Source organism: Anolis sagrei, chromosome 11 (assembly GCF_037176765.1).
Source record: "Anolis sagrei isolate rAnoSag1 chromosome 11, rAnoSag1.mat, whole genome shotgun sequence".
In the NCBI taxonomy this organism is placed as follows: domain Eukaryota; kingdom Metazoa; phylum Chordata; class Lepidosauria; order Squamata; family Dactyloidae; genus Anolis; species Anolis sagrei.
The window spans coordinates 4,519,720-4,547,281 of record NC_090031.1 but is presented as its reverse complement, the minus strand read 5'-3'; the positions used below and the strand labels follow the sequence as shown (position 1 = coordinate 4,547,281).

Below are 27,562 nucleotides of genomic sequence, written 5' to 3'. Positions count from 1 at the left end.
TTCCTTTCCTGCCTCATTCTGCCCTTCCTGGGTGCGGAGAAGCCTTGGCTCCTGGGGGCCCTTCTTCTCCTTCCTTTTGCCCCCCTTTCCCCCTTTCCGTGGCCCCCTTCCTCGTTTGGGGAGGGCTGTGGACCCTTCCCAAGTGGGCCCCCCTACCCAGCTCTCCATTGCGCGACTCCCCTTTTGCGCCCTGGGCTGCCTAGTGCTTCTCTCCATGGAGGACTCCTTCTCTCCGGCGGTGGGCTGGGGCTGGGGGGGCTTGGGGGGCTGGCTGGCCCTGGGCTTCCTGGTGGGCTTGCCGGGGGTCTTGGCCCTCAGCCCCAAGCTCCGCTTCCGCTTCAAAGTGGGCTTCTATTGCATCCTTTGCCTGGTTTGCTCGGCTCTCACCGCCCCGGCTTGCCTCTTCTGGAACCGAGGGCGCACCGTCCACAACATGACGTGAGTTCCCGCGTCTATCCCGCGATAAAGGGGGGGCTTGGGGGGTGGGTTCGCAGCCCGGTTTGGAGACAGAAGGGTCCTCTACCGAGCTGTCAATCAAAGGGGTTTGGGGGGGAAGGAATTGAGGTCCAAAAAGCTAACCAAATAGTTGCTTGCTTTTTCCCAACTTTTGCAAACTTTTGCAAACTTTACGCATTGCAATAAAGCAGGCCTGGGCTGCTCCGGGTGTTTTGGACTCCAACTCCCACCATTCCTTACAGCCGGTTTGGAGGCAGAAGGGTCCTCTACCGAGCTGTCAATCAAAGGGGTTGGGGGGGGGGGGGGGAGAATTGAGGTCCAAAAAGCCAACCAAACTGTTGATTGTTTTTCCCAACTTTTGCAAACTTTACGCATTGCAATAAAGCAGGCCTGGCCCAACTTGGGCCCTCCGGGTGTAAGGACTCCAACTCCCACCATTCCTTACAGCCGGTTTGGAGGCAGAAGGGTCCTCTACCGAGTTGTCAATCAAAGGGGTTTGGGGGGGAGAGAATTGAGGTGCAAAAAGCCAACCAAACTGTTGATTGGTTTTCCCAACTTTTGCAAACTTTACGCATTGCAAGAAAGCAGGCTTGGGCCAACTTGGGCCCTCCGGGTGTAAGGACTCCAACTCCCATCATTCCTAACAGCCGGTTTGGAGACAGAAGGGTCCTCTACCGAGCTGCCAATTAAAGGAGTTTGGGGGGGGGAAGGAATTGAGGTGCAAAAAGGTAACCAATCTGTTGCTTGCTTTTGGAAACTTTTGCAATTTTTTGCAAACTTTACGCATTGCATTTGAGCAGGCTTGGGCCAACTTGGGCCCTCCGGGTGTTTTGGACTCCAACTCCCACCATTCCTAACAGCCTACCGGCTGTCTCCAAACCCTTCTGTCTCCGGTAGGCTCTTAAGAATGGTGGGAGTTGGAGTCCAAAGCACCTGGAGGGCCCAAGTTGGCCCAGGTCTGTTCAACTACAATGCCAAAAGTTTGCAAAAGTTGGGAAAAGCAAGCAAAAACAGACCTGGGCCAACTTGGGCCCTCCAGGTGTTTTGGACTCCAACTCCCACCATTCCTAACAGCCGGTTTGGAGACAGAAGGGTCCTCTACCGAGCTGCCAATCAAAGGGGTTTGGGGGGGGGGGGGGGAGAGAATTGAGGTCCAAAAAGCCAACCAAACTGTTGCTTGCTTTTGCAAACTTTTGCAAACTTTTGGCATTGCAGTTGAACAGGCCTGGGCCAACTTGGGCCCTCCGGGTGTTTTGGACTCCAACTCCCACCATTCCTAACAGCCTACCGGCTGTTAGGAATGGTGGGAGTTGGAGTCCAAAACACCTGGAGAGCCCAAGTTGGCCCAGGCCTGCTTTTCTTAAAGGGGAAGTGCACTATTTATGTTTCCCTTCCCTGTTTAGAATGTAAACAAAGGAGGAAAATATGTCTCCCTCTCTGTTTACAAAGCAAGCTTTGCAGGCCTGGAATGTAAAAAGCCATTGATTACAATAAGAGACACTGTGTTTTCCAGGCTGTCTGGCCATCTTCCCAGTAGCATTCACTCCTGACATTTCGCCCACATCTATGGCAGGCATCCTCAGAGTATTGACACCTGACATCCGGGTTTTTCAGACCTTTAATCAGGAGCATCCCATATCAATACAGGCAATGTTTGCGCTCAAAACATAAGGGTCATTTCTTATCACCGGTTCCCTTGCCTTTCAATAAGAAGCAGACATAACTTATCGTATTTTCTGGCTTGAGTTTTCCCAGGCTGTCTGGCCATCTTCCCAGAAGCATTCTCTCCTGACGTTTCGCCCACATCCATGGCAGGCATCCTCAGAGGTTGGGAGGTTTGTTGGAAACTGGGAAAATGAGGATTATGTATCTATGGTTTCAATACATAACTTATCATAAGGAGTATTTTCTGGCTTGTGAGTTTTTTCCAGGCTGTCTGGCCATCTTCCCAGAAGCATTCTCTCCTGATGTTTCGCCCACATCCATGGCAGGCATCCTCAGAGGTTGGGAGGTCTGTTGGAAACTAGGAAAATGAGGTTTATGTATCTATGATTTCAATACATAACTTATCATAAAGAGTATTTTCTGGCTTGTGAGTTTTTTCCCAGGTTGTCTGGCCATCTTCCCAGAAGCATTCTTTCCTGATGTTTCGCCCACATCCATGGCACGCATCCTCAGAGGTTGGGAGGTCTGTTGGAAACTAGGAAAATGGGGTTTATATATATATATGGAATAATGTGTTGTCGAAGGCTTCCATGTCCGGAATCACTGGGTTGCTGTGAGTTTTCCCAGGCTGTCTAGTCATCTTCCCAGTAGCATTCTCTCCTGACGTTTCGCCCACATCCATGGCAGGCATCGTCAAAGGTTGAGAGGTCTGTTGGAAACTAGGAAAATGGGGTTTATATATCTGTAGAATGATGTCCAGGATGGAGAAAGAACTGTTTGAGGCAAGTGTAAATTTTGCCATTGGCCACCTTGATGAGCATTGGCCTTGCAGCTTCAAAGCCTGGCTGCTTCCTGCGTGTTTTTATATAGTTGTGGGATGATGTCCTGGGTGGGAGAAAGAACTCTTGTCTGTTGGAGGCAAGTGTGAGTGTTGGCATTGGCCGCTTTGGCATCTGTGAATGTTGCAATTGGCCACCTTGATTAGCATTGGATGGCCTTGCAGCTTCAAAGCCTGGCTGCTTCCTGCCTGTGGAATGCCCTCGGTGGGAGAAAGAACTCTTGTCTGTTGGAGGCAAGTGTGGATGTTGCCATTGGCCAGCTTGATGAGCATTGGATGGCCTTGCAGCTTCGAGGCTTAGCTGCTTCCTGCCTGTTTATATATCTGTGGAATTACGTCCAGGGTGGGAGAAAGAACTCTTGTCTGTTGGAGACGGTGTGAATGTTGCCATTGGCCACCTTGATGAGCATTGGATGGCCTTGCAGTTTCAAAGCCTGGCTACTTCCTGCCTGTTGTGGGATGGTGTCCAAAGTGGGAGAAAGAACTCTTGTCTGTTTGTGGCCAGTGTGAATGTTGTCAATAATCGCCATAATTAGAATTGAAGCCTTTCAGCTTCAAGGCCTGGCTGCTTCCTGCCTGGGGGGATCCTTGGTTGGGAGGTGTTAGCTGGCCCTGATTGTTTCTTTTCTGGAATTCCACTGTTTTATGAGTTTTGCTCTTCATTTAATCAAGGTTTATGGTAGTCAGATTTGGTTCATCCTTTCTGTTGAGGCTGTCCACCTGCTTCAAGTGGATTTCAACGCCTTTTCTGTGTAGCTTGACATGGTGGTTGTTGGAGTGGTCCAGCATATCTGCTGTGTTCTCCAATAATAATATGCTGTGTCCAGGTTGGTTCATGACTTCAGTGGTTGGATTGGTCTAGTTGAAGCTTCCCACTGGAGTGGAAATCATCCATCTATTTAACCTCACTCAAAGCCAAAACCAAGGTCACAACAGCATCTTTTATAGAACTCCAATATGCTGATGATAACATAATCCATGCGCATTCAGAAGAAGACCTAAACACCTTTGCAGAAGCATACAACGAGCTCAGCCTCTCTGCACATCGAGAAACCCAAAGCGCTCTTTCAACAGGCACCAGTCAATCCCTCTACAAAACCAAAGTCACAACAACATCTGTTATAGGATTCCAATATGCTGATGATAATGTAGTCAGTGCAAATTCAGAAAAAGATCTACAAGCCACTCTAAACATCTTTGCAGAAGCGTACGAGGAGCTTGGCCTCTCATTGAACATCGAGAAAGCCAAAGTGTTCTTCCAGCAGTCACCATCCAATCGCTCTCCAATGCCGGAAATACAGTTTAAGGGAGTAACGTTAGAAAATGTGGATCATTTCCGCTCTCTTGGCAGCCACCTCTCCACCAAAGTCAACATTGAGACTGAAATACAACACTGCCTGAGCTCTGCGAGTGCAGCATTCTTCTGAATGACACCGAGAACTGGGAAGCCCTGGCTCCTGAATGCTCTAACTGGAGGTCAGCTGTGACCAGCAGTGCTGCGGAATTTGAAGCGTCATGAATGGAGATGTAATAATATTAATAGAGTAAAATAATGAATATAATAATGGAGTAAAATAATGTAAATGGGAGAAACATGTAAAAAGGATAATAGAGTAAAATTATAACTGCAATAATAATAATAATAATAATAATAGAGTAAAATAATAAAAGTAATAATACAGTAAATTAATAAATGTAATAATTATTATAGAGTAAAATGATAAATGTAATAATAATAATAATAATAATAGAGTAATAAAATAAATATTATAATAATAGAGTAAAATAATAAAGGTAATAAATAACAAATAATAAATGTAATAATATTAGAGTAAACAATAAATGTAATAATATTAATAAAGTAAAATAATAAATATAATAATGGAGTAAAATAATGTAAATTGGAGAAACATATAAGGATAATAGAGTAAAATAATAACTGCAATAATAATAGAGTAAAATAATAAAATAATACAGTAAATTAATAAATGTAATAATTATTATAGAGTAAACAATAAATATAATAATAATAGAGTAAAATAATAAAGGTAATAATAATAACAAATAAACAATAAATATAATAATAGAGTAAACAATAAATTTAATAATAATAATAATAGAGTAACATCCCATTTTTGTGGGTTTTGTGCGGTTGTTGTAATTGGCTATATGGCCAACCTGGGTATCTTTGCAGGATTTGGTATAAACTGGCTCATCTTGTATGATGGGTGAAAAGAGTCCAATTTTGGAAGGGAAATGGTGGGAAAACGATTGTGGAAACGACTGCAAACTCGGGGCATTTCCCTGACCTTTGCCTGCCTGCGTAAGTAAGGCGTTGTATGATTGCCCCGGTTGCGTAACTTCACGGCACGTGGTTGGCCTTGCCTGAAATGCACCTGATTGTGTCCCTGCACAACGATGCTTGGATTGGGTCTGCTTTTCCAACAAGAGTCCGGTTGGGACCACACACCTTGCAACCGACACCGAAACCCAACAAGAGCCGGCACACACCTTGCAACCGACACTAAAACACATATAATATGAATCTGACCCAGGCCTTTGCAAACCAAACATGCCTCCCTTCCTTTGGGAAACTTTGAGGTTGTTGTTGTGCTGATCCCATGCTCAAGACTTGCCAAGATTTCGCGATTGGGTGTGTGGTTTTTCCGGAATGTGGTTTCACTCCAAAAGTTTTGTTTGGTAGGACAAGCCGGGGCAGGAATGCGCCTTCCCTTTAATGTCTCCGGGCAGCTTCAGAAGTCTCTTGGCTTTTGTGACAGTGTTTGTTTGCGTGTCGTTTTGCAAGAAACACCTGTTTGTTTTATTTGTTGTGTTCTCATTTAATTTGTGGGTTGCGTTGGGAGACCGCCTGCCTCCCAGAATGTAGGCAGCTTCCAAAACCTAAAGCTACACACACACACACTTTTATATATTTATATTGTTTATATATTTTATATTACAATTATATATATATATATATATTACATATAATATTTATATATATAAATATATTATAAAATATATATTTTATATTTTTATATTTACTTTTATATATTTATATTGTTTATATATTTTATATTATTATATAATATCTATATATATAATATTATTTATAATTAATCAAATGGCATTAATTCCACAGTATGGATGCAATATAAAAATATAATATTATAAAATATACAAACAATATAAATATATAAAAGTAAATATAAAAATATAATAATATATTTTATAATATATATATATATTTATATATATATATATGTAATAAAATATATTATTATATTTTTATATTTACTTATATATATTTATATTGTTTATATATTTTATATTATAATATAATATTTTATATATATATATATATATATATATATATAAATATATATTATTATATTTTTATATTGCATCGACACTGGAATTAATCCCATTTGATACCACTTGAACTGTCTTGGCTTGATGCAATGGAATCATAGGAAGTCATAATAAATATAATAATAATAATAGAGTAAAATAATGTAAAAATAATAATAATAATAATTGGAGTGAAATATTAAATGTAATAAGGATAATAGAGTAAAATAATAAATGCAATAATGGAGTAAAAGAATAATAAATAGAGTGAAATAATAAATGCAATATTAATAATAATAGAGTAAAATATTAAATGTAATAATAAATGGAGTAAAATATTAAATGTAATAATAATAATAATAAAGTAAAATAATAAATGCAATAATAATAATAATAATAGAGTAAATAATAAATGTAATAATAATAGAGTAAATAATAAATGTAATAACAATAAATGGAGAAAAATAATAAATGTAAAGTCAATAATAAATGGAGTAAAGTAATAAATGTAATAACAATAATAGAGTAGAATAAATGTCATAATAATAATAGAGTCGAATAATATAAATGTAATAATGACAACAATAATAGAGTAAAATATTAAATGTAATAATAATAATAATAATAATAATAGAGTAAAAGAACAATAAATAGAGTGAAATAATAAATGTAATAATAATAGAGTAAAATAATAAATGTAATAATAATAGAGTAAAATAATAAATGTAATAATAATAATAATAGAGCAAAATAATAATAGAGTGAAATAATAAATGCAATAATGATAGAGTATAATAATAATAAATGTAATGATAGAGTAAAATAATAAATAGAGTGAAATAATAAATGTAATAATGACAACAATAATAGAGTAAAATATTAAATGTAATAATAAATGTAATAATAATAGCAATAGTAGTAATAATAATGGGAGTTGGACACTTTTTTCTTTTTTTGTAGAGAGCGCTCAAAGGCCTTGCAAAACGACAACTCCCTTCGCATGGAGGCAATGTTCAGGTGGGACCAAAGTGCCTTCGTTCTGCAGTGTGGATGCACCTTAGGAAATAGACCTGGAAGTGGCTTGCAGAGCGTCTATTTTTAGTTTGCACGGGGATAATGCCTTTGCATCGGGGGGTGGCCTACCTGGGAGATCCTACGTCAGCGATTTGCAAGGCTAAGCCGCTTGGGCACGCCAGTTCTTTGCTCTCGTAATCGGGGAGGCATTGGTGACTTGGCCCAAGGTGCGTCTACACCAGTGTTTCCCCACCTTCCTAATTCCGCGACCCCCTTAATGCGGTTCCTCATGTGGTGGTGACCCCCAACCATAACATTATTCTCATTGCAACTTCCAAAACTGTCATTTTGCTCCTGGCAACATTCACACTTTCCTCCAACAGACAAGAGTTCTTTCTCCCACCCTGGACATTATTCCATAGATATGTAAACAGGCAGGAAGCAGCCAGGCTTTGAAGCTGCAAGGCCATTTAATGCTAATCTAGCTGGCCAATTGCAATAGTCACACTTGCCTCCAACAGACAAGAGTTCTTTCCATAGATATGTAAACAGGCAGGAAGCAGCCAGGCTTTGAAGCTGCAAGGCCATTCAGTGCTAACCTAGCTGGCCAATGGCAACAGTCACACTTGCCTCCAACAGACAAGAGTTCTTTCTCCCACCCTGGACATTATTCCATAGATATATAAACAGGCAGGAAGCAGCCAGGCTTTGAAGCTGCAAGGCCATTCAATGCTACTCAAGGTGGCCAATGGCAACAGTCACACATGCCTCCAACAGACAAGAGTTCTTTCTCCCACCCCGGACATTCCACAGATATGTAAACAGGCAGGAAGCAGCCAAGCTTTGAAGCTGCTAGGACATCCAATGCTAGCTAAATTGGCCAATGGCAACATTCGCACTTGCCTCCAACAGACAAGAGTTCTTTCTCCCACCCTGGGCATTCCACAGATATATAAACCCAATTTTCCTAGTTTCCAACAGACCTCCAGACCTCTGAGGATGCCGGCGACAGATGTGGGAGAAATGTCAGGAGAGAATGCTGCTGGAACATGGCCAGACAGCCTGGAAAACTCACAGCAACCCGGAGATTCCGGCCATGGAAGCCTTCAACAACACATTACTAATTAATACTTAGTCAGGTGGTGCGATACCGGCTAAGCAGTGTAATTTCTCCAGTGGTGTAGGGCGCAGACACCCCGTGATAATGCGGCATGTCTCATTAAGAGCCACATCCACTGTTTCAGCGTGGTGAGATGTGTTCCACACTGGGCATGCATACTCAGCAGCAGAGTAGCACAGCGCAAGGGCAGATGTCTTCACTGTGTCTGGTTGTGATCCCCAGGTTGTGCCAGTCAGCTTTCGTATGATATTGTTTCTAGCACCCACTTTTTGCTTGATGTTCAGGCAGTGCTTCTTGTAGGTCAGAGCATGGTCCAGGGTGACTCACAGGTACTTGGGTGCGCTGCAATGCTCCAGTGGGATTCCTTCCCAGGTAATAATCCTCAGAGCTCGGGATGCTTGTCTGTTCTTGAGATGAAAGGAACATGTCTGTGTTTTAGATGGGTTAGGGATCAGCTGGTTTTCCCTGGAATAGGCAGTAAGAGCACCTAGAGCTTTGGAGAGCTTCTGTTCAACCATCTCAAAGCTCCCTGCTTGAGCAGTAATGGCACGATCATCAGCATAGATGAAGCTCTCTGTCCCTTCTGGCAGTGGCTGAGAATGTCATAGAATCCTAGAATCCAACAGTTGGAAGAGACCTCATGGGCCATCCAGTCCAACCCCATTCTGCCAAGAAGCAGGAATATTGCATTCAAATCACCCCTGACAGATGGCCATCCAGCCTCTGCTTAAAAGCTTCCAAAGAAGGAGCCTCCACCACATTCCAGGACAGAGAGTTCCACTGCTGAACAGCTCTCACAGTCAGGAAGTTCTTCCTCATGTTCAGATGGAATCTCCTCTCTTGTAGTTTGAAGCATGTACATATTGAACATTGATGGAGCAAGCTTTGGAGAGGCAGTAATAGCACATAGAGCTTCAGAGAGCTTCTGTTCAACCATCTCAAAGCTCCCTGCTTGGGTGGTGATGGCACAATCGTCAGCATAGATGGAAATCTCTGTCCCTTCTGGCAGTGGCTGATAATATCTGTACAGATAAATACTGTAAATAAATACATATTGAACATTGATGGAGCAAGCTTTGGAGAGGCAGTAATGGCATCTAAAGCTTTGGAGAGCTTCCATTAACCATCTCAAAGCTCCCTGCTTGGGCGGTGATGGCACGGTCGTCTGCATAGATGAAACTCTCCGTCCCTTCTGGCAGTGGCTGATAATGTCTGTACATATTGAACATTGATAATGTCTGTACATATTGAACATTGATGGAGCAAGCTTCGGAGAGGCAGTAAGAGCACCTAGAGCTTCGGAGAGCTTCTGTTCAACCATCTCAAAGCTCTCTGCTTGGGTGGTGATGGCACGATCGTCAGCATAGATGAAACTCTCTGTCCCTTCTGGCAGTGGCTGATAATGTCTGTACATATTGAACATTGATGGAGCAAGCTTCGGAGAGGCAGTGAGAGTACCTAAAGCTTCAGAGAGCTTCCATTCAACCATCTCAAAGCTCCCTGCTTGGGTGGTGATGGCACGATCGTCAGCATAGATGGAACTCTCTGTCCCTTCTGGCAGTAGCTGATAATGTCTGTACATAATGAACATTGATGGAGCAAGCTTTGGAGGAGACAGTAAGAGCATCTAAAGCTTTGAAGAGCTTCCGTTCAACCATCTCAAAGCTCCCTGCTTGGGTGGTGATGGCACGATCGTCAGCAAAGATGAAACTCTCTGTCCCTTCTGGCAGTGGCTGATAATGTCTGTACATATTGAACATTGATGGAGCAAGCTTCGGAGAGGCAGTGAGAGTACCTAAAACTTCAGAGAGCTTCCATTCAACCATCTCAAAGCTCCCTGCTTGGGTGGTGATGGCACGATCATCAGCATAGATGAAACTCTCTGTCCCTTCTGGCTGATCATTTGTGTAATGTTAAATGTTGATGGTGCAAGCTGGTTTTCCCTGTGATAGGCAATAAAGGGCACCTAAAACTTCGGAGAGCTTCTGTTCGACCATTTCAAATCTTCCTGCTTGAGTGGTGATGGCACGATCGTCAGCATAGATGAGCTCTCTGTCCCTTCTGGCAGTGGCTGGTCATTTGTGTAGATGTTGAACATGGATGGAGCAAGCACGCTCCCCTGAGGCAGGCCGTTCTTCTGTTTCCGCCATCTGCATCTCTGGCCCGGGAACTCAACAAAAAAGCTCCTGTTTGGTAGCAGGTTTCCTATGAGGCGGGTTGGCCAAATGGTGCCAAATGGTGCAGAAGGGAATCCCATTTTTTTTTAAATGATGCAATTTGTGCATTTTGTGCATGGAACGAATGTCACATCGTGAAACGGCACGGGGACTTTTGCCCCCATTGAGAAACCGGAACGATGAATCACTCTGGTTCAAAGACGTCTGTGCGACGACGGCTTTGCCTTTGACCCGGTGAAGTCGCTCTCTCTTCTGTTTAGTCATTTGCTAATCCTGGATCATGGCCGAACCCTCACCCAGTCAGGCCAGGAATCACCCCACGGAAGGGTGTCGTCACCTCCCCACACGGGAAATGGACCCAAATTATGAGATAGGAGAGAGTGCCACAGAGCATGTGCAGAGCGCTTTGTCAAAGAACTTGCCTGGGGAGAGATTCCAGTTTGCATTGTTGAGTGACTGGTTTGGTCAGACCTGGCTTGGAACAATACCCCAAAGGCCATCCAGTCCAACCCCATTCTCCTGGGGAATAAGACACCATCAAAACCCTCCCGACAGATGGCCACACAGCCTCTGAATAACAGAATCCTAATGCTGGAACAAACCCCAAAGGCCATCCAGTCCAACCCCATTCTCCTGGGGAATAAGACACCATCAAAACCCTCCTGACAGATGGCCACACAGCCTCTGAATAATAGGATCCTAATGCTGGAACGAACCCCAAAGGCCATCCAGTCCAACCCCATTCTCCTGGGGAATAAGACACCATCAAAACCCTCCTGACAGATGGCCACACAGCCTCTGAATAATAGGATCCTAATGCTGGAACGAACCCCAAAGGCCATCCAGTCCAACCCCATTCTCCTGGGGAATAAGACACCATCAAAACCATCCTGAGAAATGGCCATACAGCCTCTGAATAATAGAATCCTAATGCTGGAATGAACCCCAAAGGCCATCCAGTCCAACGCCATTCTCCTGGGGAATAAGACACCATCAAAACCCTCCTGAGAGATGGCCATACAGTCTCTGACTAATAGGATCCTAATGCTGGAATGAACCCCAAAGGCCATCCAGTCCATCCCCATTCTGCCAGGCAGGAAGGCACAATCAAAACATTCCCGACAGATGGCCATACAGTCTCTGAATAATAGGATCCTAATGCTGGAACGAACCCCAAAGGCCATCCAGTCCATCCCCATTCTGCCAGGCAGGAAGGCACAATCAAAACACTCCTGAGAGATGGCCATACAGTCTCTGAATAATAGGATCCTAATGCTGGAACGAACCCCAAAGGCCATCCAGTCCAACCCCATTCTGCCAGGCAGGAAGGCACAATCAAAACATTCCCGACAGATGGCCATACAGTCTCTGAATAATAGGATCCTAATGCTGGAACAATACCCCAAAGGCCATCCAGTCTAACCCCATTCTCCTGGGGAATAAGACACCATCAAAACCCTCCTGAGAGATGGCCATACAGTCTCTGAATAATAGGATCCTAATGCTGGAACGAACCCCAAAGGCCATCCAGTCCAACCCCATTCTGCCAGGCAGGAAGGCACAATCAAAACCCTCCCGACAGATGGCTACACAACATCTGAATAATAGAAACCTAATGCTGGAACGAACCCCAAAGGCCATCCAGTCCAACCCCATTCTGCCAGGCAGGAAGGCACAATCAAAACACTCCTGAGAGATGGCCATACAGTCTCTGAATAATAGGATCCTAATGCTGGCATGAACCCCAAAGGCCATCCAGTCCAACCCCATTCTCCTGGGGAATAAGACACCATCAAAACCCTCCTGAGAGATGGCCATACAGTCTCTGAATAATAGGATCCTAATGCTGGAATGAACCCCAAAGGCCATCCAGTCCAACCCCATTCTGCCAGGCAGGAAGGCACAATCAAAACCCTCCCGACAGATGGCCACACAGCCTCTGAATAATAGGATACTAATGCTGGAACGAACCCCAAAGGCCATCCAGTCCAACCCCATTCTCCTGGGGAATAAGACACCATCAAAACCCTCCCGACAGATGGCCACACAGCCTCTGAATAACAGAATCCTAATGCTGGAACAGACCCCAAAGGCCATCCCTCCAACCCCATTCTCCTGGGGAATAAGACACCATCAAAACCCTCCCGACAGATGGCCACACAGCCTCTGAATAATAGGATCCTAATGCTGGAACGAACCCCAAAGGCCATCCAGTCCATCCCCATTCTGCCAGGCAGGAAGGCACAATCAAAACATTCCCGACAGATGGCCATACAGTCTCTGAATAATAGGATCCAAATGCTGGAACAGACCCCAAAGGCCATCCAGTCCAACCCCATTCTGCCAAGCAGGAAGGCACAATCAAAACCCTCCTGAGAGATGGCCACACAGCCTCTGAATAATAGGATCCTAATGCTGGCATGAACCCGAAAGGCCACCCAGTCCAACCCCATTCTGCCAGGCAGGAAGTCACAATCAGAACCCTCCTGACAGATGGCCATAATAGAATAATAGAAGGCGGAAGGTGTCGAGAGAAGGGCGACTCAAAGGATCAAAGCTCCAGAGACCACAAATCCCTATGAGGAGCAGCTTAAAGAGTTGGTTTAAGAGGAGACATGATAGTTATTGGGTTGCTGAGTTTTCCAGGCTATCTCGCCATGTTCCAGAAGCATTCTTTCCTGACATTTCACCCACATCTCTGGCAGGAATCCTCATTTATATGTTTATATATTTATATACCTGTGGAATGATGTGCAGGGTGGGAGAAAGAATTCTTGTCTGCTGGAGGCGAGTGTGAATGTTGCCATTGGTGACCTTGATTAGCACTGAATGGCCTTGCAGTTGCAAAGTCAATCAGGGAGGGTATCTGCATTTGGAAAAGGAGACGAAGGCTTGTAAGCAGACCAGTTCTGCCATGCAGTGCAATAAACCTTTCCTTTCCCTGTCAATTAGCCTCTTTTTATTGTGGTTTTTATGGGACGTGATTCCACCCCGCTTGTAAAGAGGCAGCTGTTGTTTGCAAAGAGAAGCCAACGTTGTCGCTGCTTCGCTAAGCAAAACGTGACCTCGACGGTCCGGTTTGGCTTTTTGTGACCACGCAACGGATTGGGGGCAGATTGCAAAGTGTGTTTTGAGTTGGTTTTGTCTCTGCGTTTTGCCTGTTCTCATCCCTTTGTTCCAACCCTTTTGTCATGAAAATATCCACCCAATAGATAGCTACAAGGGGCGTTCCTGAAAGGTTTGGTAGTTGATTCAATGTCCTTTGACCAGTATCTGGCCACTTGGAGTGCCTCTGGTGTTGTCCATTGTGCATGTGGCAGGGCTCAGGTTGCGTTGCAGCAGGTGGTCAGTGGTTTGCTCTTCTCCACATTCGCATATCAAGGATTCCACTTTGTGGCCCCATTTCTTGAGGTTGGCTCTGCATCTCGTGGTCTGTTAGCGCCTTCCAAGTCGCCCAGTCTTCTGTGTGTCTCTCATTTGGTATCAGCCATTGGTTGAGGTTCTGGGTTTGAGCCTGCCACTTTTGGACTCTCGCTTGCTGAAGTGTTCCAGCGAGTGTCTCTGTAGATCTAAGAAAACTATTTCTTGATTTAAGTTGTTGACATGCTGGCTGATACCCAAACGGGATGAGCTGGAGATGTCTCTGTCTTGGTCCTTTCACTATTGGCTGCTCCTTCCCGGCGGTTGTCAGGTGGTGCAATACCGGCTAAGCAGTGTAATTTCTCCAGTGATGTGGGGCACAGGCACCCCGTGATAATGCTGCATGTCTCATTAAGAGCCACATCCACTGTCTTTATCATCATATGATAAAGGCTTGCCATTCAAAAATAACTTCCTGGTTGGGAAGAGGTGGAAGTCCGATGGTGCAAGGTGGAGTGAATCAGGGGGATACGGTAGAATGTCAAAGCATGCTTCTTCCATTTGGGCAACAGAGGAGTTGTGAGCCGGTGAGTTGTCTTGCAGAATGTGGACACCTTTGGGGAGCATGCCACATTGTCTCTTAGTTTGGATGGCTTGCCGCAATGTCCACAGCAGTGAAGCCTAGTCTGCCCCAGTGATGATGGTCCCCTTTGCTAGGAAACCCATCCATCCTCCTCCGTGCTGGTCCCAAAATCCTGTGAGCGTGACCTTGCCTGCCTAGAGTTGGGCACGTGCCTTCTTTGGAGGCGGAGAGTCAGGATGCTTCCATGGCATCAACTGGACTTGAGTCTCAGGATCAGAGTGATCGACCCAGCTTTCAACCTGTGTGATCAGTCTGTTGACAAAGTCCTCCTGGTTTCCCCCAAAATCCTGTGAGCATGACCTTGCTTGCTGAGAGTTTGGCACGTACCTTCTTTGGAGGCGGTGAGTCAGGATGCTTCCATGGCATCAACTAGACTTGAGTCTCAGGATCAGAGCGATGGACCCAGCTTTCACCCTGAGTGATCAGTCTGTTGGGAAAGTCCTCCTGGTTTCCCCCAAAATCCTGTGAGCATGACCTTGCTTGCCAAGAGTTGGGCACGTGCCTTCTTTGGAGGCGGTGAGTCAGGATGCTTCCATGGCATCAACTGGACTTGAGTCTCAGGATCAGAGAGATGGACCCAGCTTTCCTTCTGTGGGATCAGTCTGTTGACAAAGTCCTCCTGGTTTCCATGGCACATCATTGTCAAGAGAGCCTGAGAGTATTGGACTCATTCCTGCTTCTGGAAAGGTGTGAGCAGCTGGGAAACCCAGCTAGCGGAGACCTTATGCATGGGAAGATGGTCTTGGGTGATTTCTTCCATGGACCCCACACTCATCTTGACATTTTGGGCTCAGTGGTGAATGTTTATGCAGCCATTTTCCAAAATGGCAACCTCAACTTGCTGGATGGTGTGTTCATCAATAGCAGGGGTCGCCCTGGAATTTGATGGAATCTTTCCACCAAAGTCCAACCATATTGGAATGGACGATGCCAGTTCTTGATTCCATCCTATGATGGGGAATCATCCCCATGAACCTCTTCCATGTCATCGAATGTCTCCTTTGGTGTGCGGACTTTCGAGTAAAGGAACTTGAGGACTGAGCTGTTTCCACCAAAGTCCGACCACATTGGGTTTGACAATGCCAGTTCTTGACTCCATCATCTGATGGGGAATCCTCACCATGAACCTCTTTCATCCCATCAAACGTCTCCTTTGGTGTGCGGACTTTCGAGTAAAGGAACTTGAGGACTGAGCTGTTTCCACCAAAGTCCAACCACATTGGGATTGACAATGCCAGTTCTTGACTCCATCATATTTTGGGGATTCATCACCATGAACCTCTTTCATCCCATCAAACGTCTCCTTTGGTGTGCGGACTTTCGAGTAAAGGAACTTGAGGACTGAGCTGTTTCCACCAAAGTCCAACCACATCAGGATTGACGATGCCAGTTCTTGACTCCATCATATTTTGGAGGATCCTCCCCATCAACCTCTTTCATCTCATCGAACGTCTCCTTTGGTGTGCGGACTTTCGAGTAAAGGAACTTGAGGACTAGGCTGTTTCCACCAAAGTCTGACCACATTGGGATTGACGATGCCAGTTCTTGACTCCATCATACGATGGAGAATCCTCACCATGAACCTCTTTCATCCCATCAAACGTCTCCTTTGGTGTGCGGACTTCCGAGTAAAGGAACTTGAGGACTGCTCTGGATTCCGCTGAGTCCATTCCCCAACCTCACACCGCTTCAGCACCTGTCACATCAAGACCGTTATCAATTCAGAGTTGGAAATTGGCACGTAACCTATAGAGACGTATATCATGACACATGTGCAGTTTCGGCATCCTGTGATAAACAGAAGTGGGTCAGGGGACTTCTTTAATGAACACCCCTCGTATGTAATCCTGGGATGTCGTCGTTTGGTGCGCTGCTGCCGTTTTTTTCGCTGAGAAGGTGAAGAACATCATCCGACGACAACTCCCACGACTCTATAAACACTAAAAGCATTAATTGCATTAATTTGGCAGTGTAAATAAGGTAGTGTCTTTCCCATTTCATCCCAGAATAAAGACCTTACGCGGAATGGGGTGCGTTGGATTTGAGGCCCTTATCAGTTCTGAGTTGTAATTTGGCACAAAACTTATAGAAACTTATATCATTACACATGTATAGTTTGTGAAAATCTTTCACAAACACCCCTTGTATGTAATAATAATGGTTTGTTGCTTGGCTTCTGTTGCTTTTGGGGGGAAAGGTCCTTTCCGGAGTTTCCACAACTCTTCCCGTTTAGTTGCGGAGCCGGTTTCTCTAATATATGCAATACATATTTTGGTGCAAATTGCGCAGACAGGTGTGCCTTCCGGGCCTACATTTCCAGGGGACTTTACCCTTAGCCGGGTGGTGTCCACACTGCACAGTTTATTGTGGTTATTATTATTATTATTATTATTATTATTATTATTATTATTTCAGTTACTTCTACCCCGCACTTCTCACCCCCGAGGGGGGACTCAGGACGGCTTACAAACGAAAGCACATTTCGATGCCTATGTCAATTATACAAACATACATAAAAGTAATTTAAACAAATTAACAGATTGTTGTTGTTGTTCATTCGTTCAGTCGCCTCCGACTCTTCGTGACCTCATGGACCAGCCCACGCCAGAGCTCCCTGTCGGCCGTCACCACCCCCAGCTCCTTCAAGGTCAGTCCAGTCATTTCAAGGATGCCACCCATCCATCTTGCCCTCGGTCGGCCCCTCTTCCTTTTGCCTTCCACTTTCCCCAGCATCATTCCCTTCCCTAGGCTTTCCTGTCTCCTCATGATGTGGCCAAAGGACTTCCACTTTGTCTCTAGTCTCCTTCCCTCCAGTGAGCAGTCGGGCTTTCTTTCCTGGAGGATGGACTGGTTGGATCTTCTCGCAGTCCAAGGCACTCTCAGTACTTTCCTCCAACACCACAGCTCAAAAGCATCTCTCTTCCTTTGCTCAGCCTTCCCGAAGGTCCAGCTCTCACATCCGTAGGTGACTACAGGGAAGACCATGGCTTGGACTAGGCAATGGATCTTGGTTGCCAGTCTGATGTCTCTAGTCTTTACTATTTTATCAAGACTGGACATTGCTCTCCTCCCAAGAAGGAAGCGTCTCCTGATTTCCTGGCCTCAGTCTGCATCTGCAGTCATCTTTGCACCTAGAAATACAAACCCTGTCATGGCCTCCACATTTTCTCCCTCTATTTCCCAGTTGTCAATCATTGTTGTTGCCATAATCTTGGTTTTTTTGATGTTTAGCTGCAACCCGGCTTTTGCGCTTTCTTCTTTCACCTTGATTAGAAGGCTCCTCAGCTCCTCCTCGCTTTCGGCCATCAGAGTGGTGTCATCTGCATATCTGAGGTTGTTAATGTTTCTTCCAGGAATTTCCACCCCAGCTTTGCATTCCTCAAGCCCCGCACATCCTCGCATGATGTGTTCTGCATACAAGTTAAAAAGGTTGGGTGAGAGGATGCAGCCTTGCCGTACGCCTTTCCCAATCTGGAACCCGTCTGTTCCTCCGTGGTCAGTTCTGACTGTTGCTACTTGGTCCTTGTACAGATTCCTCAGGAGAGAGGGAAGGGGGCTTGGGATGCCCATCCCACCAAGAACTTGCCACCGTTTATTATGATCCACACAGTCAAAGGCTTTAGAAGAGTCAATGAAGCAGAAGTAGATGTTTCTCTGAAACTCCCTGCCTTTCTCCATTCTCCAGCATCCGGATATTGGCCATGTGGTCTCTCGTTCCTCTGCCTTTTCTAAACCCAGCTTGAACATTAACAGATTAAAAACATCAATACATAATATAACAGTAAACAATCTCATGCTCAGTGTTCAGAGTTCCGAATGTCCATTCCGTTCCATCAATTCCTCCTCATCATCGGGTCTTTCCTTTAGCTGCCAGGATGTCCAAAAGCTTGGTCCCATATCCAGGTCTTCGGTTTTTTTTCTGAATGACAAAAGGGAGGTCGCTGATCTAATCTCCCTGGGTGAGGGGCCACCACCGAGAAGGCCATGCTCCTCATCCCCGCCAGTCTCACTTGTGATAGCGGTGGGGTCAAGAGCAGGGCCTCCCCAGAAGATCTTAAACTCCAGGGTGGGACGTAGAGGGAGATCCATTCGGACAAATACACTGGGCCGGAACCGTATAGGGTTTTGTAGGTCAAGACCAGCACTTTGAATTGTGCTCAGAACTGGATCGGCAGCCAGTGGAGCTGGCACAACAGGGGGGTGGTATGCTTCCTGTGTGCCGCTCCGGTGAGCAGTCTGGCTGCCTCCCGCTAGACTAGTTAGAGTTTCCGAACAGTCTTCAAGGGCAAACTCACGTAGAGTGCATTGCAGTAGTCTATTCGGGATGTAACAAGAGCGTGGACCACCGTGGCCAGATCCGACTTCCCAATGTACGGGCGCAGCTGGCACACAAGTTTTAATGTATATATGTACAAGCTTGGGAAGGTTGGTAAACAGACCGTTTTCGGAGGCGCCTCTCCTTACCTCTCCGTTTTGCTTCTCTCCCGTTTAGGATCATCAAGAACGTCGTCCGGAGCTTCAAGTACTTCTATGGCCTCCGGTTCGAGACCAAAGGCTTGGAGCATTTTGAGATCGAAGGGCCGTGCGTCATTGTCTCGAACCATCAAAGCATCCTCGATATGATGGGTAAGTCCCTCCATCTTGACAATTGGCCAGCTTGAGTAGCACTACATACCCCAATTGGGGACAGCTAGCACCTCCCAACAAAGGATTCCCCATGGCAGTAGGCAGCCAGGCTTTGAAGCTGCAAGGCCATTCAAGGCTAATCAAGCTAGTCAATTGCAAAATCTGGCAGCAGATTTCCTATGAAGCAGGTAAGGTGGTCGTCCTTTGTGATATTATACAGGTGATGATTTACAGTGCCATATGCTACTGACAGGTCTGTCAAGACCGCTCCTGTAATCAGCCACTGTCACAAGGGACAGAGAGTTTGATCTATGCTGACGATCATGCCATCACTGCTCAATCAGAGAGCTTTGAAATGATTGAACAGAAGCTCTCTGAAGCTTTAGGTGGTATTATAGTATCATTAGTTGCTCATAGGTGTATGAAGAGAGCTCCTGTAATCAGCCACTGTCAGAAGAGACACAGAGTTTGATGTATGCTGACGATGGTGCCATCACAGCTCAATCAGAGAGCTTTGAAATGGTTGAACAGAAGCTCTCTGAAGCTTTAGGTACTATTACTATATTATTAGCTGCTCATAGGTCTATGAAGAGAGCTCCTGTAATCAGCCACTGTCAGAAGGGACACAGAGTTTGATGTATGCTGACGATGATGCCATCACCGCTCAATCAGAGAGCTTTGAAATGGTTGAACAGAAGCTCTCTGAAGCTTTAGGTGCTATTACTGTATTATTGGCTGCTCACAGGTCTATGAAGGCAGCTCCTGTAATCAGGCACTGTCACAAGGGACACAGAGTTTGATGTATGCTGATGATGGTGCCATCACCGCTCAAAGGATGACAACGAGGGAACGTTGTTGACTCACCAAGGTCTTTGTAACCTCCACCTTTGTTCTTCCGTCCGTCCTTAGGCTTGATGGAGATTCTCCCGGAGCGCTGCGTCCAGATCGGGAAACGGGAACTCCTCTACTTCGGGTCGGTGGGGCTGATCATGTGGCTCGGAGGGGTCATCTTCATCAACCGGAAGAGCACCAGCAACGCGAAATCCGTCATGGCCGAGGTTGGGCAGGCCATGGTTGCCGACAACGTGAGTGCCGGGTGTCCGCACGCAAATAATAATAATAATAAAGTGAAATAATGGAAATGCAATAATAAATGTAATAATAGAGTAAAATAATAAATGTAATAATAGAGTAAAATAATAAATGCAATAATAATAATAATGTAAAATAATGGAAATGCAATAATAAATGTAATAATAGGATAAAATAATAAATGTAATAAATAATAGAGCAAAATAATAAATGCAATAATAATAATAAAAATAAAGTAAAATAATGGAAATGCAATCATAGATGTAATAATAGAATAAAATAATAAATGTAATAATAGAGTAAAATAATAAATGCAATAATAATAATAATAATAAAGTAAAATAATGGAAATGCAATAATAATAATAATAATAAAGTAAAATAATGGAAATGCAATAATAGATGTAATAATAGAATAAAATAATAAATGCAACAATCATAATAATAATAAAGTAAAATAATGGAAATGCAATAATAAATGTAATAATAGAGGGAAATAATAAATACAATAATAATAATAATAATAAAGTAAAATAATGGAAATGCAATAATAAATATAATAGAGTAAAATAATAAATGCAATAATAATAGTAAAGTAAAATAATGGAAAATGCAATAATAATAATAATGAAGTAAAATAATGGAAATGCAATAATAAATTTAATAATAGAGGGAAATAATAAATGTAATAATAGAGTAAAATAATAAATGCAATAATAATAGTAATAAAGTAAAATAATGGAAATGCAATAATAAATATAATAATAGAGTAAAGTAATAAATGCAATAATAATAATAATAGTAATAAAGTAAAATAATGGAAATGCAATATTAAATGTAATAATAGAGTAAAGTAATAAATGCAATAATAATAATAATAATAATAATAAAGTAAAATAATGGAAGAGGAACAATAAATGTAATAATAGTAAATGTAATAATAGAGGGAAATAATAAATGTAATAATAATAATAATAATAATAAAGTAAAATAATGGAAATGCAATAATAGATGTAATAATAGAGTCAAATAATAGAGGGAAATAATAAATGCAATAATAAAGTAAAATAAGAAATTTAATAATAATCATAAATAGTGTGAAATAATAAATGCAATAATAATAATAGGGTAAAATACTGTAAATGTAATAATAATAAAGAGAGTAAAATAATACATGAAATAAAACTGATATACAAATAATAATACTAACAACAGAGTAAAATAATAAATAACCTTGACTCGAGTATAAGCCGAAGGGAGCTTTTTGCAGCCTAAAAAGGGGGGCTGAAAAATTATACTCGAGTATATACAGTAATCGTCATCATCTTATAATTATGAGATCCGTTGTTTAATGCCGATACGATTCCATGTTCCAGAACATGTGGAAGTATTTGTGTCTCTCCTTCTTGCAGGTCAAGGTGTGGATCTACCCAGAGGGCACCCGGAACGGCAACGGGGACCTTCTGCCATTCAAGAAGGGAGCGTTTCACCTTGCCATCCAGACACAGGTAAACCAGTATCCCATTATTTGACCCATATTTGGCAATGGGGGTAAGGGTTTTCCTAGGCCTGAGTTAACAAGATTCCCAAGGCCACATTCCTGGGAGAGGCCCTTCACAGACTTTCTCAGAGCAACTGAAGATGATTTGTCAGGAGAAGAAGTTAATGAGAGTCGAGTTAATGAGTATAGATCAGCGTTTCTCAACCTGGGGGTCGGAACTCCTGGGGGGGGGGTCGCGAGGGGGTTTCAGAAGAGTCACCAAAGACCATCAGAAAACATATATTTCAGTTATGGAAGTAGCAATGAAAATAATGTTATGTTTGGGGGTCACCACAACATGAGGAACTGTATTAAGGGGTTGCGGCATCAGGAAGGTTGAGACACACTCCCCTAGAAGCTTCCAGGGAAAGTAAAGTCGCCATAAAGTAAGCAACAAAAACCTCAAGATTTTTCTGAGATCTGTTGCAAAACCACCTCTCACATTCTTCTTCCCTGTTACAAATAGGTTCCTGTCGTCCCTGTGGTCTACTCGTCCTTTTCTTCGTTCTACAACCCTGCAAAGAACCTCTTCACATCAGGTATGGTCGCCCTGAAAGTTTTGGTCCCATTTCACGGTCTTGTTTTGCCAAAACAACCACCTTCTCCACTGGCAGAGAAGGTGGTTATAGGCCAAAACACCTGGGGACCCACGCGTTGAGAACCACTGCTCTACTGGCTTTTGTATTGGATCACACATTGGATACTTCCTTCTTCCCACAGCACTCTAATCACTATAGAGGCCTATAAACTATTATCCTCCGAGAGGTCTCTTTCATAAAGCAAACAGTTCCCTAAGGGGAAGTTGTAATTATTTATAGGGACACAGTGATACACATATATCATGGACATACATACACATATCCATACATCTCCAGTTCCCTGATTTTTGTCGCTTTCTACCAGACCAAAGGGGAAGATGTAATCATTTTATGCCTGGGAACGGGAACATAGCCAGACACATAGCCAGTGGATTGTCCAACTGTAGTGTAGAACTGTGGCCCTTGGTGGCACAGTGGGTTTAACCGCTGAGCTGCTGAACTTGCTGACTGAAAGGTTGGCAGTTTGAATCTGGAAAGCGGAGTGAGCTCCCGCTGTTAGCCCCAGCTTCTGAAAATGAGCACCAGCCCCCAGAATCTATATACACACATGTATATACACACACGTATATCTGAATGTGTGTGTATACGTGTGTGTATATCTATATACACACATTGGATTTGATGCAGATGATTGGGATGGTTTTGAACAGTGTATTTGAATGTCGAGATAAATTATTTTAATGTTTATGTATGTCTGAGTCCTTGGTGGTGCAGTGGGTTAATGTGCTGAGCTGTTGAACTTGCTGACCAAAAGGTTGCAAGTTCAAATCTGAGGTGCAGGGTGAGCTCCTGGTGTTAGCCCCAGCTTCTGCCAACCTAGCATTTCAAAAACTTGCGAAAGTGAGTAGATCAGTAGGTAGCAATAGGTACAACTTGCTGACCGGAAGGCTGCAGGTTCGAATTCGGGGAGCAGGGTGAGCACCCGCTGTTAGCCCCAGCTTCTGCCAACTAAGCAGTTCGAAAACATGCAAATGTGAATAGATCAATAGGTAGCAATAGGTACAACTTGCTGACCCGCAGTGGGTTAATGTGCTGAGCTGCTGAACTTGCTGACCGAAAGGTCGCAAGTTTGAATCTGAGGAGCAGAGTGAGCTCCTGCTGTTAGCCCCAGCTTCTGCCAACCTAGCAGTTCAAAAACATGCCAATGTGAATAGGTCAATAGGTAGCAATAGGTGGGTTAATGTGCTGAGCTGCTGAACTTGCTGACCGAATAGTTGCAGGTTTGAATCCGGGGAGCAGAGTGAGCTCCCACTGTTAGCCCCAGCTTCTGCTAACCTAGCAGTTTGAAAACATGCAAAAGTGAGTAGATTAATAGGTACCACTCTGGAGGGAAGGTAACGGCACTCCATGCAGTCATGCTGGCTATGTGATCTTGGAGGTGTCTATGGACAGCGCCGGCTCTTTGGCTTAGAAATGGAGATGAGCACCAACCCCCAGGTTTTCCCCAGAGTCGGACACGGGGAAAACCTTTACCTTTACCTATAGTCTATTTATGTTCTGACACTGAATGTTTGCTGTTTACATGTTGTGCTCTGCCCTTAGTCCCCTTCAGGTTGAGAAGGGAGGTGTCTATGGACAACGCCGGCTCTTTGGCTTAGAAATTGAGATGAGCACCAACCCCCAGGTTTTCCCCAGAGTCGGACACAGGGAAAACCTTTACCTTTACCTATAGTCTATTTATGTCCCGACATTGAATGTTTGCTGTTTACATGTTGTGCTGTGCCCTTAGTCCCCTTCGGGTTGAGAAGGGAGGTGTCTATGGACAACGCCGGCTCTTCGGCTTAGAAATGGAGATGAATACCAACCCCCAGAGTAGGACACGGGGAAAACCTTTACCTTTACTTATAGTCTATTTATGTCCTGACATTGAATGTTTGCTGTTTAGATGTTGTGCTCTACCCTGATTCCCCTTTGGGTTGAGAAGGGCGGAATATAAATACTGCAAATAAATAAAGCTGCCCTATTTTGGGGGAGTCGTCTGCAAAGATTAATGCGAGCTCCTTCTATTCTTCCAGGCAAAATCCGGGTAGAGGTCCTGCCGGCCATTCCCACCAAAGGCTTGGGTCCTTCCGACGTGGACGAACTCACTAGCCAGTGCTACAACACCATGCGGGAGACCTTGTTCCGGCTGTCCGGACGGCCCGGCGAAGCCAACGGAGGAGCGCCACCACGGGTGTCTCAGTGATGCGGACCAAGGAAGGTGGCAACCCTCCCACGGTTGAGAGGACCTTCCGTTTCCCCTCTCGGTCTCCCACCCGTGGCCGAAAACCGAGATCACGGAGCCGAAACCCAGTTCCCGTTCTCCCGGTGTGTGGTTTTCTCCACGAAATAATCCCTGTTCTCTTTTATGTTTTTCCATCCCCGTTTCCTCACCCCAAACGGTGAATAATACCAAAGAGAGGGAGGCTGTCGTGACTCTTTATTGCTTTTACTTTTAATTTTTGGGGAAATTTGGGGAAATTAAGCACTGCCAGCGTATCCAAACCGAGACGAACGTTCCCACTAAACATGGAAGAGGATCAAGTCCCCGATCTCTCCAAATTCCTCATTTGCACTATTGCCATTGTTTATACTAATCTTTGCAGAGATGTTGGCGACCTACTGTTTTGGGACTGGATTGGGAACTCTGAAATCGTACCCGTCTGCTTTTTGGACTGGATTGGAAACTCTGAAATCGTACCCGTCCGCTTTTTGGGACTGGATTGGGAACACCTAAATCGTACCCGTCTGCTTTTTGGGACTGGATTGGGAACTCCGAAATCGTACCCGTCTGCTTTTTGGGACTAGATTGGGAACTACAAAATCGTTCCCATCTGCTTTTTGGGACTGGATTGGGAACTCCTAAATCGTACCCGTCTGCTTTTTGGGACTGGATTGGAAACTACGAAATCGTACCCGTCTGCTTTTTGGGACTGGATTGGGAACTCCGAAATCGTACCTGTCCGCTTTTTGGGACTGGATTGGGAACTCCGAAATAGTACCCGTCTGCTTTTTGGGACTGGATTGGGAACTACAAAATCGTACCCGTCTGCTTTTTGGGACTGGATTGGGACCTACGAAACCATACCCATCACATTCTGAAGAGTTTCCGGCACTGGAATGTATTCTTTTCCCAATTGAACCAGGACATATTTCTAACAGTCCTGGGACATTCCCAGAATGAGTCTTATTTTGTGTTCGGAGATGCGGGATTGTCTTTCGGGCAATGTTGCGGAGCGTCTTTATGGACATGGTTTGCGGTTGTGCATTGCGTAGAGAGATTGCTCTTTGGGGGACTGTTTTGGAGTTTACGGCAATACCGGGATCAATAATTGGGGATGTAAATGGTTGGAAAGGCCCACCTTGAAAAATGGCTGTGTTGTTTGAATGCTTGAATTGTAATATTTGTCCAAAACTTGGGGAAAGCTTTGTTGTTGTTTTGTTTTGGGATGGGTTGCAATGCCCAGAATCCTTGGATTAAAGGAATGTGGGTATCATTATGATCCAAAAAGGGAACTATGTGTTATTTATCATCTCTAGAAGAGAAAAGGGAAAATTGAGCGGTGTTTGGGAGCATTTCTTATCCATCGAAAATTGCAATAATAACGATTTTCCGGTACCGGCACTTAGGATTTGGAACGAACCTCCTTTTTCATTATTTCAGGGTATTTGGACTTTCAAAAAAAGCTCATTTGAAGGGTTGAGAGATATATATTTTGTTTCCCACCCCAACTTTAACCGGACCAAACTGTAACTTTAGTTCAGGCTTAAATATGACTCTTTTTAGGCCGTTTAGGAAACCTTTTTGGACTCTGTAAACGCACGGAAACGTGCCAAAGAAGTGCCTTTGTTCCGAAATGCGTTGGGGTTTGCGTCCAGAAATATATGAGTGGATTTGATTTTTATAAAGCGGATTTATTTAAGGAGGAAAAACTTTGGTCTCGGTGTGTTTTCTTGCGCCGGAAGGCTAACACGTTCTTTCCTCCCTTGAACACTTGTCTCTGCTGTCATCCGATTGAGACGAGGAGCCGTCGAAACCTCCGAACCAGAACGGAAATCCTTCAATCGGTGAGTTTCCTTTTCTTGTCCTATTTGGCAACATCAGCGTTCGTTCTTGCAGGAACCTGAAAGGGAAGAAATGACGCCAAGTGTTGGGATCTTTGTGCTGAGAGCCAAATTTAAATGCAAATACTTAAACTTTGTGCCCAGCGGGAAGCCGGGGTGCCTCAAGTGAGAGGCCCTAAGGATTTTCCTATACAAAGCTTTTAGAAGTTTGAAAGCTTTAACAAAGTCTTGCTTAAGTCTTCAACAAACAATCAAATACTTCTAAGATCATCAACAAATTAAGCAAATACTTAAACTTTGTGCCCAGTGGGAAGCCGGGGTGCCTCGGCTGAGAGGCCCTAAGGATTTTCCTATACAAAGTCTTTAGAAGTTTGAAAGCTTTAACAAAGTCTTGCTTAAGTCTTCAACAAACAATCAAATACTTCTAAGATCATCAACAAATTAAGCAAATACTTAAACTTTGTGCCCAGTGGGAAGCCGGGGTGCCTCGGCTGAGAGGCCCTAAGGATTTTCCTATACAAAGTCTTTAGAAGTTTGAAAGCTTTAACAAAGTCTTGCTTAAGTCTTCAACAAACAATCAAATACTTCTAAGATCATCAACAAATTAAGCAAATACTTAAACTTTGTGCCCAGCAGGAAGCCGGGGTGCCTCGGCTGAGAGGTCCTAAGGATTTTCCTATACAAAGTCTTTAGAAGTTTGAAAGGTTTCACAAAGTCCTTTATTATTGCTTAAGTCTTCGACAAACAATCAAATACTTCTCAGATCTTCAACAAATTAAACAAATGCTTCATGGCTTTGAATTAACTGGTGGCCACAATTGTCTCCACTATGCATTTTTTCCAAATATTTCTATGTTCGATGTTTATATATATACCGTATATACTCGAGTATAAGCCGACCCGAATATAAGCCGAGGCACCTAATTTTACCACAAAAATCTGGGAATGTGTATTGACTCGAGTCTAAGCCGAGGGCGAGGAATGCAGCCGCTACTGGTAAGTTTCAAAATAGAAATAGATACCAACAAAATCAGTTAT

At 43.9% G+C, this 27,562-nt stretch overlaps 2 protein-coding genes across 3 annotated transcripts in view; one reads left to right on the top strand and one right to left on the bottom strand.

Annotated features, from left to right (window-relative positions):
• Positions 1–26,392, top strand: AGPAT2 (1-acylglycerol-3-phosphate O-acyltransferase 2). Its single transcript, XM_067471816.1, has 6 exons — positions 1–438; positions 19,117–19,250; positions 20,160–20,335; positions 21,754–21,849; positions 22,348–22,420; positions 24,496–26,392. Exons 1-6 carry the CDS (start codon positions 215–217, stop codon positions 24,663–24,665), a joined length of 873 nt encoding a protein of 290 aa, XP_067327917.1. The 5' UTR covers positions 1–214; the 3' UTR covers positions 24,666–26,392.
• EGFL7 (EGF like domain multiple 7) overlaps positions 26,354–27,562 on the bottom strand; it is a 29,947-nt gene continuing 28,738 nt past the window's right edge. For both annotated transcript variants that reach the window (XM_060757483.2, XM_060757484.2), the window contains one exon: positions 26,354–26,583. In XM_060757483.2, the coding sequence (XP_060613466.2) occupies positions 26,561–26,583 (23 nt within the window). In that variant the 3' untranslated portion in view covers positions 26,354–26,560. The remainder of the gene's footprint in view (positions 26,584–27,562) is intronic.

What these genes read in the sequence shown, in the direction of transcription:
- AGPAT2 (XM_067471816.1), top strand. Translation starts at nt 215, where the DNA reads ATGGAGGACTCCTTCTCTCCGGCGGTGGGCTGGGGCTGGGGGGGCTTG. An exon ending in ACCTTGCCATCCAGACACAG is followed by an intron (nt 21,850 to 22,347) that starts GTAAACCAGTAT and finishes TGTTACAAATAG; the next exon opens with GTTCCTGTCGTCCCTGTGGT. An exon ending in AAAGAACCTCTTCACATCAG is followed by an intron (nt 22,421 to 24,495) that starts GTATGGTCGCCC and finishes CTATTCTTCCAG; the next exon opens with GCAAAATCCGGGTAGAGGTC.